This window comes from Macrotis lagotis, chromosome 4 (genome assembly GCF_037893015.1).
Source record: "Macrotis lagotis isolate mMagLag1 chromosome 4, bilby.v1.9.chrom.fasta, whole genome shotgun sequence".
NCBI lineage: Eukaryota > Metazoa > Chordata > Mammalia > Peramelemorphia > Peramelidae > Macrotis > Macrotis lagotis.
Genome location: NC_133661.1, coordinates 153415906 through 153434276, shown reverse-complemented (window position 1 = coordinate 153434276; position 18371 = coordinate 153415906). Strand labels below are relative to the sequence as shown.

Sequence of the window (18371 nt, the reverse complement as noted above, 5' to 3'; positions counted from 1 at the left end):
TGCTCCTTCCTTGAGGGGGTGGGGAGCGATGTATGTGGAAGAGGGCCGAGAGTGGGGGGGAGAAGGGGATCTCTCCAGCTGCTTTGGCTTTCCAGCTGAATTCAGAGTCTCCTCGCCGCAGACCATGTGGTGGTGTTGGGAGGTGGAGCAGAGAGGGAGGAATGGGGCTGGAACATGAGGACCTCTGAGACCTAGGGATCTTTGGGAAAACTCACACCTATCCCTCCAATCCTTTTCCACACAAACACACACCCTCACCTCAGTATAACTTTGACCATTGCTTAGGTGTTCAGGGAAGAACTTCCTATTAGCCTTTCAGCCTCCCCAGCCTGACTGATGAGGTCTGTTATGCCAAAAAGAAAAAAAGAAAAAGAAAGAAAAAGAAAAGAATTTGGGGGCAGAGGGCTGCTACAAGTGGAGACCAGAGGGCATCTGCTCCCCACGCCATCCCAACCTTTAGAAGCCAACCTGCCTTCTCTCTTTTCAGATGTGGACACACATTTTCCCTTTCCACCTCCCTGACCCGGTTCATTAAGACCCAATAGACATTACTTAGAATCATAGGAACAATAACTGAGAATGAAAGGGAACTTTGATGACATCTGGTCCACCCTCGTCATTCTACAGATGATAAAAGTGAATTCTGAGGAAATGAAATGATTCGAGCAAGATCATCTCTTAAGAATTGAAAGATCGGGGCGGCTAGGTGGCTTAGTGGATAAAAGCACCAGCCCGGGAGTAAGGAGTACCTGGGTTCAAATCCGGTCTCAGACACTTAATAATTACCTAGCTGTGTGGCCTTGGGCAAGCCACTTAACCCCATTTGCCTTGCAAAAAACAACAACAAAAAAAAACCAAACTAAAAAAAAAGAATTGAAAGACCTAAAATTAGAATTCAGATCTTTGCACTTCCAAACTCAGCCTCCTTTCCCCAAAACCCCCCTTCATGTTCAGAAATCTCCAATGACTTTACTTACAATACTCACTGCTTGTAAGTCCAAAGTCCTTTGAATTTCACCTCCAGTACTTAATAGCTCAGTGACAATGCACAAGTCATGTATCTTCTCTAGGCCTCAGTTTACTAATCTGAGAAATAATGATAGCAGTACCTGCCTCATTAAGTTTTTGACAAAATTAAATGGGATGATGCACATAAAATGTTTTGCAAACTTTAAAGAATTATATAAATAAATACAACTGCTACCATTTCAACTGCTTAGCCTGGCATTGAAGATTTCCTATAAATCTGCTTCCCTTTCCAGACTTATCTTTTCCTGCTTCCTCTTCACAAGTTCAGTTAAATTCCAAAAACTTTTATTAGTTTTTATTGAACTTTAATTGAATTTTATTTTTATTGAACTGTGTGCAAAGCAGTGTGCTAAAGGCAAGGACTTCAAAGACAAATATATATATATATATATTGAAAGTTCCTTCCCTCAAAGAGTTTACATTTTTCTGGAAGAATATACTGTATATACACAGCTTACAGAGTCTAAACAAGTTGTATAATGATTCCAGATATGTCTTGATTGGTTTTGCTTATGTGTTCCTTACAATGTACCCCACCTAGAATGCTTACTACCTGTCTTGTCTCATGTCCCTCTCATGTCATATTATTCTGCTCAACTAAATTATACCAAGTCCTACACTTCATTATCCCTTGTCTTTGTTTAGAATCCTCCCAGCTTTCCACAGTTTTTATTCTTCCCTATCCTTTAAAGTGTACCTCAAAATCATCTTCCAGGAAATCTTGAGATCTCTCAGTTGTTAACTGATCTTCCCACTCATGGACTTTACAATTTGAATTGTACCTCTCTAAGATATAAATTTTGTATTCGTGTCATGTCTTTCTATTCTAGGAATAGATATTATTGGTGGGCCAAAATATTATTTTTAATATTTTGATAACTGTTTTCATATAATTGGTTTCCTTTGAATTCCACTGTATTTTGTTTTGTGTGTTTGAAAACATGATTCTGAGAAGGATTCTATAGGGGTCACCAGACTGTCAAAGGTACCCATTATACAAATAATGTTAAGAGCCCCTATGTTAGACTATAAATTGTGGGAGGACAGTGTTCTTATATGTCTACTAAAGACTATCATAATGTTCTGAATAAGTTATTCAATTAATATTTGTTTCTGCTTCTTGGGATTTTATTCTATGTCATAAGTTTGGTTGGGTTGGATGGATAGAACAGTTTTTGGAGTATCTTGCTTGGGGGCATAGTTCATGGGTTGAGATTGGCGTTGGGATGGATGAGTCGTTATGTTCAGGATCAATTTCAGGAGAAGCTGTTTTAAGTAAGGGTCCATCCTGGGGGTGTCTCTCAATGATCAACCTTTGTTGCCAAATGTAGTTTTAAAAAAATTATTTTTATTCCGAACTTAAACACTAAATTAAAATAGATATTTTCTTTTACAAAGTAAAAAAAAAAACAACCAGAATAAGAGGATTTTACATGAAACTGCAGATCTCTTGCCCTTCGGTCCTGGAACTGCTGGCTGTGGAGAGCTGGGCATTGACAGTATGGGAACAATTCTTAGAGAACTGCAGGTACCCATCTTTCCCTCACCAGGAGTATACCCTCCCCCACTTCATCACTGTCGGTACTTGTCTAGAAATAGACAGAATGGGAATGCACTGTGTGTGTGTGTTTGTGTGTTTGTGTGTGTGTGTGTGTGTGTGTGTGTGTGTGTGTGTGTGTGTGTGTGTGTGTGTAGAGGCAGGGAAAGATGAAATACTGCATTGGAATGATTTCAAACTCAGTGCACTTTGTCTTCTGTCCTGATGCCCCCTTACTCATTGAAGCTTAAACAGAAATCCCCAAAATATCTTTAGCTATCATAATTTGGGAGTTTAGAGGAGATAGAGAGGATGGATCAGTGGATAGGACATGTATCCTGATATCCTGGAGTCATGTTCATGATTCTTCCAGTTCAGTATCTTGGATCTGTTCACCTTTTACCTCCAAGTCCTTGAACAAGTTCCTATAAATCTGAACTGTAGTCTCTCCTTTCCTTGGCTTCCTTCAAAGAATGGAACAAGAGTCAACTTCAGATGAGCCTTTACTGATCCCCTTGCTTGCTAGTATTCTCTTTTTCTTGAAGCATATACAAAGTAATATGCTTACTTATAAACAGGTTGAATCTCCTTCCCTCTCCCTGCCATCTTCCCATGTGAATTCCTTAAGGATAGAGTAATGTCTTGTAGATATTAAAACCTTTGTTTGTTGAAACAGAATGCTGCTCCTGATTCTACTTATTAAGGGCCTGCTGTATATAGAAAGTAAGAAACATGGTTATCTCTAACACCAATCTCCAAGTTTGGGGACATCTCTCAAATATTTGTAGCTTCTAGACATTCAGACATAGCTTACTTATCTCACTTGAAAGCTGGCAAAACATGTTCTCTGCAAGAATTCTGTGAAATGTAGATTGTAAAAGTATCTCATTTTACAGAAGAAGAAGAAACTGAGTCTTGGAGAAATATTGTGACAGTTCTATGTTCATATAAACTAGTAAGGAGCTGATATACAAACATGTCTCTTGACTTTGAGTCCAGAGTGCTCTCTCTCCCATACCAAAAAGTCACTCCAGGAATTTGACTAAATCATTTTTAACCCGTTAATGCATTTAATCTAGACCATTCATGTCTTGGCAATTGATGTCTATTTCATCCATATATTTTCCATATAATATTTTATTTCATCTGATTTAGCCAAAACTTACCTCTTTCAATCTTCAAAGCAGCTCTTGCATCCATTGATTCCAGGACTTGGTGAACTGGTCTTCATGAAAAGGGCTAACTCTGAGTAGTCACTGCAGTTTTAAGAAGTTCAGTTTTTGTAATCTGCCCTTCATTCCTTTGATAATTTGAGCTGTGCCTCTGTAGACCTCTTCCAGCTTTGCTGCATTTGTATTTGAGGAAAAGGGAGCCAGATTTGCACATGGTATTCCAGCTGTGGAGCAGATGGCCCTGCCAGGAAGGCTAGGGGTGAGAGGTGGAGGTTCTCAGGAGTTGGATTAGGTCCCATGTGTTTTGGGGGTGAGATTAGACTGATACCCCAATCTGCCACAGCCAGAGAATGATAGAAAGAAGATATCCTGCCTTCCCTTGCTGAGAAGGGAAAGAAGGCTAGGAGGCAGGAAAGGCTTCAATTTCAAATAACCAAACTGCTGGGAAATCATTGATAAGGATTCATCTTATGTTCCTTCCCTAAGGGATATGGATCTCACTTTCTAAGGATTCATTGATGATGAGGAACAGACCTGGTCTTTAGAGCAACAATGGGGTATGAGATCATATTTGTCAAGCATTTAGCACAATGCTTCATACATAAGTAGTCATTTTGCTTGTTCCTTCTCCTCTTGAGGTATCATTAGGGTAGAGGAGTTAGGAGAGTCTAGATTTAACACTAGAAAATGTCTCAGAGGTCATGAAATCCACTCACCCCAATTAAAGATGAGAATAATGAAGCTCTGGGTTCATAAGAATTCTTCCCAAAGTCTCTTGAGAAAAATGAGTAGCTTCCTGACTTCAGATCTAGCAGTCTTGCTATCGTATCACATTGCCCCTAAGATTGGGTGATCCTGGAGTTTCCTTCCATCTCTGACTCTGAGCAGTAGGGTCCCTCTTTGTTGAAATGAACAAGTCAGGATATTCAGGTGTGGGTGACCAGGACAGTAAAGAGCTTACAAACCTTTCATAAGGATCAATTAAAGGAAATGGATTTAGGAGAAGGTAAATTTGAGTGGGGATAGATACAGAATAAATGTCTTCAAGTACATGAAGGATCATTGGATGACTTAAATGAAGATTTTTTAGTCAATTTTTTTTGTTTTTGGATCAAATACCACTTGATTTTTTTAAATTTTGCATCAGTGTCTTTTGTTTTTATGTTGCCTTTTTTTCCAAATATTTCCCTCCTTCTCCGAAGCTCAGAGTGCCATCCCTTATAACAAAGAACAAAAAAAGAGAGGTGGAACCACATTAACCAAATCTGACAGCCTGTGTGATGCTTCACCCCCATCATCGCCTCTGCAAAGAAGGAATGAAGGTGCTTTTTCTCTTCTGAGTCAAGCTCAACAAGTATATTTTTAAAGTGTCTATTATATATCAGGAGAAAGGTAGTACAGCAGAGTGTATAGAATAGAATGGTGAGGTTTGTCCTTCATTCTGGAAGAAGAACATGACATCAGAGAGGTGATGCCATAACAAGCACATGAATTGAGTGAGGGAGTTCTGTGCTAAGTCACCAACCAGCCTCACTTTCTCTGCCAGAGTTATCTGGGTCTAGTGGCCAGATATGAATCAAATGACGAGATGGCCCTGGATTCGAGGCAATCAGGGTTAAGTGACTTGCCAAGGTCACACATCCAGTGAATCAAGTGTCTGAGGTCAGGTTCAAACTCCTGCCTTCTTGACTCCAAGATCAGTGCTCTATCCATTGCACCACCTAGCTGCCCTATAGAATAATGGTTAGAATCAGGAAGCCCTGTACTCAAGTCTCTCCTCTGAAATTTACTTGGCCTGTGGTCATGGATAAGATATTTCCATTTTTAATCCTCAATTTTCTAGCTTTGGAGAGTTGACCTATATGGTGGTACAAGAGGAAAGAACACTGGCTCTAGAGTCAAATCTCCCCATTGTGGACAAGTCTTGTAACCTCCTAGGTCTGTTTCCTCATTTGGGAAAGAAGTAGGGTTGACTCCAAATTTGTGGTCCTATCATCCTTACTGGGAGACAGACTTTAGTTCTTTATGGAGAAGAATTTTCTGATAATTAGCTACTTAACAATTGAATCAGTCACTTAAGAATCAACTCCCAAATAGCTTGCCTGATTAGTTACTGAGAACTTTACTGAACTGGATGAGAGATTGGATTAGATTGTATCCAAAGTGCCTTCCAGCTTTATGAATCTCTGTGTATGCTGCTATCTTGGCCTTTCTCTGTAGACATCCTTTTGTCTCTGTCTCCCACTCTGGTGTCTCTTGGTGTTTTCTCTCTCCTGGATTTGTGAGTCTGTCTCCATCTCTCTCTGTGTGCCTGCCTCTCTACATATCTCTTTCTTTAAGGTTTCTAGAAATTGGAGACATCCTGGATCTCTCTCTCTCTCTCTCTTTCTCCTTCCCAGCCTGTTCTTGCTTAGTCTACCATTCCAGTCTCTGGAGTGTTGGAGTGAAGGGAGATGGGAGAAGAGGAGGGGGAATCCACCCATATCCCAAGAAGTAGTTCCTTTCTTCCCTTCCAGCTGTTGAGGGGGGAGGGGAAGAGTGTGTCTCTGTGTGTGTGTGTGTGTGTGTGTGTGTGTGTGTGTGTGTGTGTGTGTGTGTGTCTAGGAGACAATAGTTCTGCTTCCCCACTTCCCCCACTCAACTCCTCTTAGAAGGGCCAAGGAAAAGGAGAATGGCTACGTGGGGAATTTTCCAGGAACAGCCGTCTGCAGAAAATAAGTTTAAAATCTGGTTGGGCCCCTAGATGGAGGAGCTTCAGAGGGGAGAAACTCGTTAGACTGCAAATGTCAAGGCATTAATTTTTATGGCATTTGCTAAGCTTAACTAATTAGGTATCTTGAAATGCTGGAAAGACCCCCCCCCCCCCCCCCCCCCGCTCAACAACTCCCCCTTCTTGAGATTTCATTGAAAAAAATGCAACTTGGAGAGTCCTCCTTGGGAAGGGAAAAGGCTGGAGCCCCACTAATCCTGCTGAGCTACAGCAGAGCTGGCTCTTTGCTTTGGGCTCTTAATCTCCTTTCTGTCCAAGTTCCATTTAGCCACATAAAATCTCATTTCTCCTGTAAGTGGGCAAAATATTCTGGTAGAAAAGTAAGATCAAGAATTACCCTGGAGGCTTTCAAGCAAAGAAACTCTGCATATCTGCCAGAGATCTCACTCTACAAAATTGAAAAATGACTGAGGGGGGAAGTTGGGGAGGAAATGAGGTTAAATTACATCAATCAATTAATGAATCAATCAGCAAGCTGTTATTGGAGGCCTACTATGTGCTGAACCTTACACTCCTAACCAAGAGGGATGCCAAAGGGCATATCCTTTGATATAGAGTTAATCTCAAGGGCCTGATGGTACAGGATAGGATTTTGGACTGTAATGATCACCTTGTTTTACAGATGAGGAAACTGAGATCTAGAGAAGAAACTAAGTCAAGATCACACAGGTAGTGAGATGCATCTAGTTGTAGTATAAATCAGCAACACTAAAAATAAGTATTTTAGAGTTAACCACAAAAAGTTAGTTGGAACTTGTAGCAGCAGGAGGGATAGAGATTAGCTATGAGAAGGAACTTCTGAAAAATCCTGAGAACCTTCCTCCCATCCCACCACCACCCTCCCATCATTCCATAGTCTCTAATTTGGTTTCGGTGCTCTCTGCAGCAGGGGTGATATTCATCGAGGTGGGGAAGCTCTGACATCTGCTGCTCCATGAATATTCAGAAACTGAATGAGATCCCTGATCAGCAGGGGCTCCTAGAGTTCCACTTGCCGTGGCAAAAACACAGACTGCTGATATATCCAGCAGCTGCTCTTACTCCAACTGCTCCCATTGTTTGTCCATCTTGGCAGGGGATTTTCCAATCCAGAGCCAGGCTCTGGGGAGGAGAGAAGAGAGTAGGGGGAGGGTTGGAGGATACTTGGATTGTATGGTGTGTGGTTTTTCTCCCTTAAAATCCAAACCAACTGCACAGCCTCTAGAGTAGACAGGAAGCCTTTGGACTGAGAGCCCAGTCCATCCAAGCCAAGCCAAGCCAAGCTAAGCAAAACCCTCCATCCTCAATGTCTCCCCTTTCCCCTCCCCCCACGCCACAGACACATAGACACACTGCTGGACCCTGTTTGTTTTATCTTTCTGTAAAAGGATTCCCTTTATAGGAAAGTTTCCTCTAAAAAGTTAAAATGCACCCAAACTTCAGGGAGGGACAAAGGGTGAGATCCTGTGGTCTTCTTGAGAGTAAAGGGTCTGCCAAACTTATATTTTTCATTTTCTTTTATCATGTAACAGACCTTCTTCAAGAAGATTATATTCTAAGGGTTGCAAAGTGTACACAGAAAAGTAAATATAAAATAATCTGTGAGAAGGAAAAGAATTAACAACTGGGGATAGGGTGGGGGAGGAAGCAGGCAGGTGAGGCAGAATTGAACCTTTGCAATAAGAGGTCAGACACAACTCTGTCTCACCTGCCATCCCCTCACAACAAATCTCTGTGAGGAAGGGGCTAGGATTAAGTATCTTTTACAAGAAGCATTTCCAGATCCCCATTAATGGTTCATTAATTGGTTATCTCCAATTTATCTGGATCTAACTTATTTGTATAGAGCTGTCTTCATATGCTCTCCCACATTAGCCTGGGAACTAGCTCATAGAGAGCAGGGTCTGTCTTTTGCCTCTCTGTCTCCAGCAACTTAGCACAAGTACCTGACTAGCTGACTGACTGGCACCTGGGCTGGGTTCTTGAAGGAAACTAAGGCTTTTTAGAGGCAGAAGGGAAGAGGGAATGCATTCCAGACTGGGGGCATTCCAGGTTGGTGAGGGTGATCTGTATGAAAACTGAGAGAGAGAGAGAGAGAGAGAGAGAGAGAGAGAGAGAGAGAGAGAGAGAGAGAGAGAGAGAGAGATGAGGCCAATTTGGATAAAAAGTAGAGTTGGAGAAAGGCAAGAGAATCAAACTTTTATGTAGCATTTAGTGTATATCAGATTGTTGCTAAGTACTTTTACACAAATTATCTCATTTGATCTTGATAATAACCCTGTGATGTTGGGGTTATTAGTATCTCCATTTTACAGTTGGGGAAACCAAGGCAGTCAGAGGCTAAGTGATTTGCCCAGAGTCAGATATTGTCTTTGAACTTTAAAGTCTTTGACATTAGAACTCAAGTCTTCCTGGCTACAGACCCTGTGATGTCCCCACCACACCACCAAAATAAAATAAATTAAGTCTGGGAAGATGAATTGTAGTCATTTGATAGAAAACTTTATACATTAGACTGAAGAGTTTGTCTTTTTATCACAGTCAATAGGTAAACACTGAATAGGTTTTGAATGGGGAGGTGACACGGATAGATCTGTTGCTTAGGAAGGTTATTTTGGTAACTGTGGAGGCCACAACAGGTTCCAAAGGATTGAAAAAGAGTATCATATAGAGGGCATTGAGAGGCACATGCATGAGCAGGCTGCCAAAAATAACAAGCAAAGAACATAGGAAAATAACAGGAACAAAGATGTCATAAGGGAAATGTATGATAGAAAAAGAATATGGGCTGGTCAAGTAATAAGAATATGGGGTGATACATGAACAGCCCACATTGGCATCCTCTCAATGTCAGAAGACATTGGGGAAGGCTCCTTACATACTAGTGGAACCTTCTGGGGGAAAACTTATAGGAAGCCATGGACAAGAGTTGCACTAGCACGGAAGAGCTGTGATCTGCATCCCTGGAGAGGGCATCACAACTGAACAGAGGACAGATCCCCTTTAATATCTGAGATTGTTAGGTTGGAGTTAATGTCAATTACTTAGATATCTTGAAATGTTGGAAAGATTCTCTCTTTTCCTTAGGAAGGGAAATTTTTCTTCCTGAGATTTCATTAAAAACAATTCAATATGCCACTGATTAAGAAATGCCTAAACAAATTACAATATATGAATGTAATAGAATTTTACTTGACTGTAAGAAATTTAAAAAATGATGAATACAGAGAAATATAGAAAGACTTAGACAAACTGATGCAGAAGGAAATAAGTAGAGTCAAGAAAGCAACATATACAATGACTCGAACAGTGTAAATGGAAAGAACAGCCACCACAACAAAAGAAAAATGAATGTTTCAGAATTACAAAGAAAAAGCACATTCCCCAAAGAAAAGATATGAGAAGAGATATTGCATATATTGTCAGATTGGTTTTGCTAATTTTTCCCTTCTATTTTTATTTTTTCTTTTAAAAATATTTATTAAATGAGATCATTTTCTGTGCTGAAAGGAGGAGAGATGCAGAGGAAATTTATTTGATGAAATAACTAAAAATAGCAATGAAATATATTTTTTCAAAAGAAACTTGCAACATGGAGATCATTTAATTGATGTGGGGAATTCAAAAAAATAAACTCCTTCTATCACTGTAAATCAGCACCTTTTCTAGGTGGATCAGTAGATATGTGGAACTTGGAGTCAGAATGACCTGAGATCAAATCTACCCTCAGGCACTCACTAGCTATGTAACCTTGGACAAATCACTTGCCCTCTGCCTCAGTTTTCTCAACTGTAAAATGAAAAGAATAAGAACACCTGTCTCCCAAGACTGTGAGAATTAGATGAGATCTTTGAAAACTTTAAAGTGCTATATAAATACTATCTATTATTATATTTATTTTTATTCTACAACTGTCTTAGAAGCAAGAGTTCTTAACCTGGGGTCTGTAAACATTTTTTTTAATAACTATTTTGATAATAGCATGTCAATATAGTTTTTCTGTTGTTCAGTCATGAGTTCATTTGGGGTTTTCTTGGTAAAGAGTAGCTTGCCACTTCCTTCTCCAGTTCATTTTACAGATGAGGAAACTGAGGCAAGCAGGATTAAATGACTTGCCCAGAATCACATAACTATTAAGTCTCTGAGGTCAGATTTGAATTCAAGAACATGAGCCTTCCTGATTCTAGACCTGAAGTCTATTTTAGCTGCCCTGTCAATATAATTGGTTTCCTTTACATGTCTACGTATATTAGTTCATTCGTTTAAAAACTTTATCCTGAGAAGGGATTCATATGCTTCATCAAACTGGCAAAGGGATTCATGACACCAAAAATGTTAAGATTCTTGACAGAGTTGCCAAAAGGTCTTGAAAAATTACTAAGAGTCATCAAAGATCTAAACCCAAGTCTTGACTCTGAGGTCACCTCTCTCTGCACTTTGCTTTGATGCCTCTCAAATAACTAAAATACATAAAATAAGGTGGTAAGTGCATTGGGGAGGAACAAAAATTAAGTAATGAGGTCCACAAGTAAAAGACTAGTCTATTTGGTTGTTTTGGGTTTTTTCCCCCTTGATTCTGATATTGCATACCCCTTTCCCCAGGTGATATAAGGGAAAATTTTCTAACAATAGAGCTAACCACTCATAGGCTCCTTCTGGAGACTGTTAAGTGCCTTTTCATGAGAGGTCTTCACTCTTAAAGGAGATAAATACTTATTGAGAATGGTGTAGAGCTGATTTTTCTTATTCAAATGTGGGTTGGACTAGACTAAATCCCTGACCCTGGGATTTAGTATTTCTTTGATTCAGTTTTCTCATATTCCCTTTCCTAGCATTTCTACATGAAAAGTAGAACCCCTAAGTCTCCTTCCCAGATGTAGACACTGATTTTGCCCTGGATGTATGAAAGGCCCTTGGGAGGGAAGTCAGGATGTGTATGCTGAGGTGACTGGGGGATTGGAGTCTTTGGGAGATGGGACTCATATTCCCATTATACATATTGAAAAGTCACTCTTCTTGTCCCTGCAGGAGAACAGCTGTTGTCACAGGAGACGTCCTTGGAGTTGGGCTGTGGTGTGGGACCGCTGTATGTGACCCTGGGGCCTGAGCAGGCTGTAGTACTGAATTGTAACCCTGCACCTGCCCCTGCTGGGCCTCCAGCCCGAGTAACCTGGCACAAGGACGGGAGTCCAATACAAGAGAAAAAACATCTGCAACTTCTGCCCAATGGTTCCCTATGGGTGTCCCAGGCAGCTCTACAGGAGAGTGGTGATGGAGGGGTCCTTGAAGCCCTGGGGGACAGTGAGGGCAACTACTCCTGCTTGGCCCACAGTCCCCTTGGCGTGGTGGCCAGCCAGGTGGCTGTGATTAGGTTCTCCAGTAAGTGTTTGTGTCTGGCTGGTTGGGGACTGGAGGGTCTGAAATGTGGAATTCCCCATTAGTGGTAGGATGGGGGTAAGATAAAAATTGAACTTTCTTTAGGAAAAGTATGATCCCTCCCAGAGAGATGGACCAGATGACTTGTACTTTCCCCAAAACTTTATCCCTTCTATTCCAAGAATTCTATGACTTGCTTTTCCTTCCCATTCTTTTGTTTCTGTCGCTTTCTTCCCTTTTCCTTCCTCCCCCTTTTCCCTCCCCTCCACCAAAAAAAGCACTGTCACAGTTTTCTCTCCATCCGGAACCTCAAACCGTGGAAGAGAATGGGACAGCTCGCTTTGAGTGCCGAATAGAAGGGCTGCCAGCCCCTGTTATAACGTGGGAGAAGGACCAGGTGGCAGTGCCATCTGAGCCAAGGTGAGTATCCATGGAAGGGGCTAAAATTAGGGGCAAACTGAGAAGCAAGTAGCTCCAGAATATTAGTCGGATTTTTAAAATTTCCAATTCTGGAAATCATAACAAGTAGTTATTGTCCCTGATACTGTTATTAGGCCTTGAGATAGCAGATATTAGATTTATGTTATTTCAAAAGAGAACCACTTAGTAAAATGAGAGCATCTTTCTAACAAGGACAAGATGACCTGTGTCCTAAGGAGAACCTTTGGAGATGTGTCTTGTTGATCTTCTAACTAGGCTAGTGGGGAGGGGACTGCAAGGGCAAGATTTCCCAGACACTCTTCCCTCTGGTCTAGCCTTCTAGAGACAGATCCAGTCAGCAAAGGTGTTCCCAACTCCCATATGACTATAAAATTAGAGTTTGGACTTCTTTGCCTCTGACTGATAACTCCACTACTAGACTCTAGGAGAAAGAAAGGCCTATTTACTCCTTTAAGTCAGGTTAATTAAACCATAATCCCTTCCTTGGTTAAAATTATAAAACATATCTTTGATGTCTCTGCTCCTAGAAATATCATCTTTCATGGTCTCATATCCCATGCTGCCCCTATCACCCAGACCCCCATTGATACTTTCCTGTTCCATATTTCATCATCTCAGAACAATAGCTTGTGCCCATGAGAAGGTGCTAAGAGAAGATACTTCAGTTTATTCTTGGAGATAACAGTCCTTCTCTCCCAAATTTCCTAACCCATTAGTGACTCTACTATGAGAATTTAAAGGGAAATTTTCTATTAGGACTATCAAAAGATACAATGTGTTGCCTTTCTAGGTACTAGGTTTCCACTTACTGTGAGAGGACAATGAGCAAATACTAGATGACCACTTGTCAGAGAGGATTTTTGTACAACTCTAGATGACTTCTGGGGCCCCTTTCCAATCCTGAGAGTCTGTGAATTTAAAAGCCAAGGGCAAGATGGAGCAGGTCTGGGGCAACCAGAAGGAAAAGGGACTTACTTTGCCTCTTCATGCCCATTTCACAATTCATTTCTTCCCTTAGACTCATCACTCTTCCCAATGGTGTCCTGCAGATTGTAGATGTGCAGGAAAGTGATGCAGGGGCATACCATTGTGTGGCCACCAATGCTGCTCACCAGCGCTACAGCCGAGATGCTATCCTCATCGTCCACAAAGGTGAGGGAGTTGATGTTTGGAGTTATGTAATCATGATGTTGGACTATCATAAAGACACAGATTGTAGGGCAGGGGTTCTGAACTTGGGATCTACTGAAACTCAGGTGGTGATTAGATGGATTACAGAGAATCTATGAAATCATGTGGGAAGAAAATTACATCTCACTTGTAACTGAAATTTACCATTTATTTGCTCTGACTATTCTGAGTCCAGAGACTTCAATAGATTGCTACAGGGGTCCATGATATACCATAGATTAAGAGTCCCTATATTAATACTGAAAGAACTCATAAGTGACACATAGTAGGTGCTTAATAAATTTGAACTGAATGAATCAAACCTAGTTTCCTAGAGGTAAATATTACTACCCCATTTTACAGATGAGGAATCCAACACAAGGAAAAAATGAAGTTTTTTGTCCAAGGTCAACAATGACAGTTTGCTGCAGAGCTAGAATTAGAACTAACCCACTTCTTTCTCTACTACATCTCACTACCTGCCTTGCATCTTCTTAGGAGAAGGGGAGCATCTGGGATGGGGAGAAATGAAGTAGGACTGAAGGAAAGCAGTAATCTGACCCCTCCCTTGTAACATTTTCCCATTTACCTCCTTCCCCTTCCCCTGCTTCAGTTCATCTGTTCAGAGAGTTGACAAACTGAGATTTAGAGGATACTCTGGGATGTTCTCAAAAAGTTTAGGAGTTCCCTCCCCCTTGCCCTCCAGTGGGCCTATATCTCAGCTTTAACTATCCAAGTCTCAAACATTCCTGCCTGTCTTACCATTCTTCTCCTCCCTCTTCTCTCCCCCACTCCTCTGCCTCCAGGTAAGTCGATTCTCTCCCGACCCCTTCCAACCTCCTCTATTCCCTGAACCCAGGCTAAGGGGTCTATAGCTCCTCTAATGGAACCCACCTGCTAAGAAAGGGCTACTCCTAGCTATCTAGTCAATGGCCCCCTGACTTCTTGGGGGTCTTGAGGTCTGTCTCTGGTTCCATCTGCCGGACAAACCAGGACTAGCATATTTATGTCTTTGGGGAGCTGAAACCCAGGACTTGATAGGACTCAGGGTCTTTGAAATTCTTCACTTTTCTTCACTCCTGGACCAGGAATAAAGTTATCTGGAATTAGTCTACTAGTGTCTCTGAATGTTGAGTTGGGGATAGGAATCACACTTTTAGATCTTGAAGGGTCAGGAGGCCTAGGTTCTAGTCCCAGACCTCCCATTAACTCTGTAGCCTCAAGTAAATAATTTTTCTTCACCTCAGTTTCCTTACTTGTCAAAATAAGAAGACTGGGGAAAAGACTGAGTGAAAGGAGAGAACCTCCACCCTCTCTACTTCACAAGGTTATTTTCAAAGGTCAAATAAGATAAAATAGAAAAGTATTAAGTGTAATGTTACTTGTCTCTTCCATATTTCTCCAGGCTCCCTCTATCCCTCTAGTGTTGGGGATGTGACCATTGTGGCTGCTCCAGAGAACACCACAGTAGTAGCTGGTCAGAGTGTGGTGATGGAGTGCATGGCATCAGCTGACCCCACCCCCTTCGTGTCTTGGATCCGACAGGGTGAGTGAGGGGAGAGGAATTGCTGGAAAAGGAATGATTCCCTAGGGAGAGAGTAATATGGAGCCTCAGGAATTAACTGAAGAACAGCTAATTAGAGTCAATACAATGGGATGGGTGGCCCTACTGGGGAAGAAGGTGGATATTAAGGTTAGGAAGCTACATAGGGGACCCCATCTCAACGATGCGAATGTGATGCATTAGAGGACCAGGGTTCAAATCCCAGCTTTTGCCTCTTAATATCTGTAAATCTCTTCTCTAGACCTCTATTTTCTCATTTGTAAAATGAGTGTTGGATTAAATGAGCTTGAAAAATGCCTCACAGATATAAATCTTTCATTCTTTTATCCTAAGGCTTTCCATCTAAAGAAAGCTTTTATCTTTAAAAAAAAATAAAGTACACTTTTGTCTACATATAACAATTGTTTTTATTTTTCCCAGGGAATCATTCAATCAACTAATAGCTCTTGAGGACCAACCACATAGAGAGCAATGTGTTAGTTACTGAGAGGGATGCAAAGATAGGATGCTTACTCTCTAGATGGAGAGAGAAGACATACATAAATGTGTATATAAATCTATAAATATAAATTTGAATGATAGCTCAAAGTCCAAAGTAGTCCTTGGTGAATGCCAGATAACTGGAACAGAGAGTAAGCAGGAAATCACCTCTTCTCTCTTCTTTTTGATCCTCATTATACCTGCTGTAAAGTAGGCAGGGTAGGTAGGAAGATGTGATGAACATTATCAATAGAGAAGCTGAAAAAACACTGGCCGTAGGAGTCATAAGAATCAGTTCAATTCAATTTAGCATCCACTTCTTTAGAACCTACAGTATGCAAGGTACATATAGGAGACATGAAAATAAAAATAACAAACACTGCTTCAATAAATCTGAGACTGTCAACTACTAGCCATATTATTTGAGGGAAATCACTTAAACTGTCCGTTTCCTTACCATTTAAAAATAGGCATAAAGGTAGTTAGGTGGCACAGTGGATAGAGCACTGACTATGGAGTCAGGAGGACAAGAGTTCTAATCCAGCTTCAGATATGTACTAGTTGTGTGATCTAAGGCAAGTCACTTAACCTTGACTGTCTCACATCCAGGGCCATCCTAAATCATGTCTGGTCACTGGATCCCAATGACTCTGAAGGAAAAAGTGAGGCTGGTGACTTAGCACAACCTCCCCTCACTCAAATCCATTTCATGTGCTTGTCATGGTATCACCTCCCTATTGTCGTGGTCTTCAAGACTGAAGGAGAAACATTAGGTGGTGCAGTGAATGGAGCACTCTGACCCTGGAGTCAGTAGGATCTGAGCTCAAATATGAACATCAGACACTTAATACTTACTATGTAAACTTGGGTAAGTCACTTAACCCCATTGTCTTACAAAAACAACAAAAAATAGAGTAATACCTTTAAAAGAGAATAATAATAATAATAATAATATCTTATACCTCAAATCCACATCTTCTGGCCACAGCCCTATGAATTTTCCTCCCATTCTTTTTGTATCTTCCTCTTCTTTATAGATATTGAAAATGAAGACCTAAGAAACTTCAAGATTATATTGTCTCTATTGTAGATTGGTTGTGTTCAGCTGTTTTTCCTGATTTTATCTAATTAAGTTCCATTTCTACTTCTTAATATAGCATGTTGGGTACTGAGTTATTAAAGTCTAATAATAATTACTAAAATGATGATAGTAATTATTAATGATAATAGTAATGAAGATCCTTCTAGTAATAATAACCTACTGATGAGATACATCACCATAAAATGCAAGAAAGTCTACTCTATATGTTGGGCCTTTGGTTTCCTTCCTGAATACTCTTGAGATGATCTGACTTGTGGATCTTATGCTAAACTTTCTTCAGGCTTGTTTTCTCCTCTAGTTCTTTTTGCTATTTTATGAGTTATTACTCATTATAACCTTCTGCCATCCTCATTCATAATATTCTATTAATGAGGTTGTTCTTCAAATTGGCATTGTCCTTGGTTGTCCAGTGGCTGAAGTAGTTTCCTGGATTTCGAGATTTTGTATTGGTTATATGGTAATAATCAGATCTAATGTCTTTATATTGTTCTCATTTTTCACAAGCATATTATTTAAGTAGGTTGAACTGAAGATATTCCAATTGTATGCAGTATCTTTGTGGTAATTTGTATCGTTGGCTTTTCTTCTATTTTGAGGTTAATTTTGACCTTTATTCTAACTAGTTCTTAATACATAAAGGTACATGACTCCTATGTCAGTAAGCATCCATTTCTTACAAGATTTAATTAAGTTAATTTTTTGTGATATTGTACAGTGCTCACCAAGTGAGTTCCTTCTCAAATCAGTTAATTAGTCAACAAGTATTTATTTAAATTTTGAGAATTCTTTTAAAAAAACATACACATATTTACTCAGTTTCCATAACAGTCACTGTGGTGGGTAAAGGGAATATTAAAGGAAACAATTCCTACCCTTAAGGAGATTACATTCTATAGGAGAGACAAGATATTCATGGATAACTATATATAAAATAAAAGAGGAAAAAGAGTCCCCAATGTGGGGGTCTGCAGCCTGGTGGGAAATGATGAGCCTGCTGCTTTGGGCACCTTTTTTTTTTTTTTTTTTTTTTTTTTTTTTTTTTTTTTTTAGTTTTTGCTAGGCAATGGGGTTAAGTGGCTTTCCCAAGGCCACAGTGCTAGGTAATTATTAAGTGTCTGAGGTCAGATTTGAACTCAGGTACTCCTGACTCCAGAGCTGGTGCTTTATCCACTGCACCACCTAGCTGCCCCTGGGCACCTTTCTTAAATAGAGGATCTGAGCAGAGTCTCATGATGGCTACCCTGTACCCTCTCCAGTCAGAAGGAAATAGGGGAACATGAGATGGTTCAGGGTGAGGGAGGCTAAGGAGGTGTGAGTTTTAGCGTTAATGCAATCTGCCAAGAAGAGGAATTATTTGAGACAATGATGAAGTCAGAAGATCAATCCATACATAAAACAAAACTGAGTTCACAAATCTTGCAGTGTTCATATAGTAAAGTGAACACATTAACAGAAACTCAGCATGGAGACATGTGAGGGTGGGAAGCATATATCTTTAGTATAACAACTCTTGACTGAAGACCTGAATGTCCTTAGTACTCTTAGAGTTAACTAGGTGGCATAGTGGATTGAGTGTTGATAGTGGAGTCAGAAAGACTTGAATACAAACTCAGCCTCAGATATGACTGTGTGACTCTGGATAAGTCACTTACCCTCTATTTGTTACAGTTTCCTTAACTATATAAATATGTACTACCTCACAGAATCATTGTAAAGATGAGATGATTTTTAAGATACTTAGCACAGTCATT

At 40.4% G+C, this 18371-nt stretch overlaps 1 protein-coding gene and 1 long non-coding RNA gene across 3 annotated transcripts in view; one reads left to right on the top strand and one right to left on the bottom strand.

Annotated features, from left to right (window-relative positions):
- IGDCC4 (immunoglobulin superfamily DCC subclass member 4) overlaps positions 1-18371 on the top strand; it is a 45293-nt gene that overhangs the window by 1340 nt on the left and 25582 nt on the right. The window contains exons 2-5 of the mRNA XM_074234407.1: positions 11516-11866; positions 12142-12283; positions 13323-13456; positions 14880-15020. Coding sequence (XP_074090508.1) covers positions 11516-11866; positions 12142-12283; positions 13323-13456; positions 14880-15020 — 768 coding nt within the window. The remainder of the gene's footprint in view (positions 1-11515; positions 11867-12141; positions 12284-13322; positions 13457-14879; positions 15021-18371) is intronic.
- The window catches only part of LOC141521645 (uncharacterized), a 38074-nt gene continuing 35135 nt past the window's right edge, over positions 15433-18371 (bottom strand). For both annotated transcript variants that reach the window (XR_012478032.1, XR_012478033.1), the window contains one exon: positions 15433-15846. This is a non-coding gene — a long non-coding RNA (uncharacterized LOC141521645). The remainder of the gene's footprint in view (positions 15847-18371) is intronic.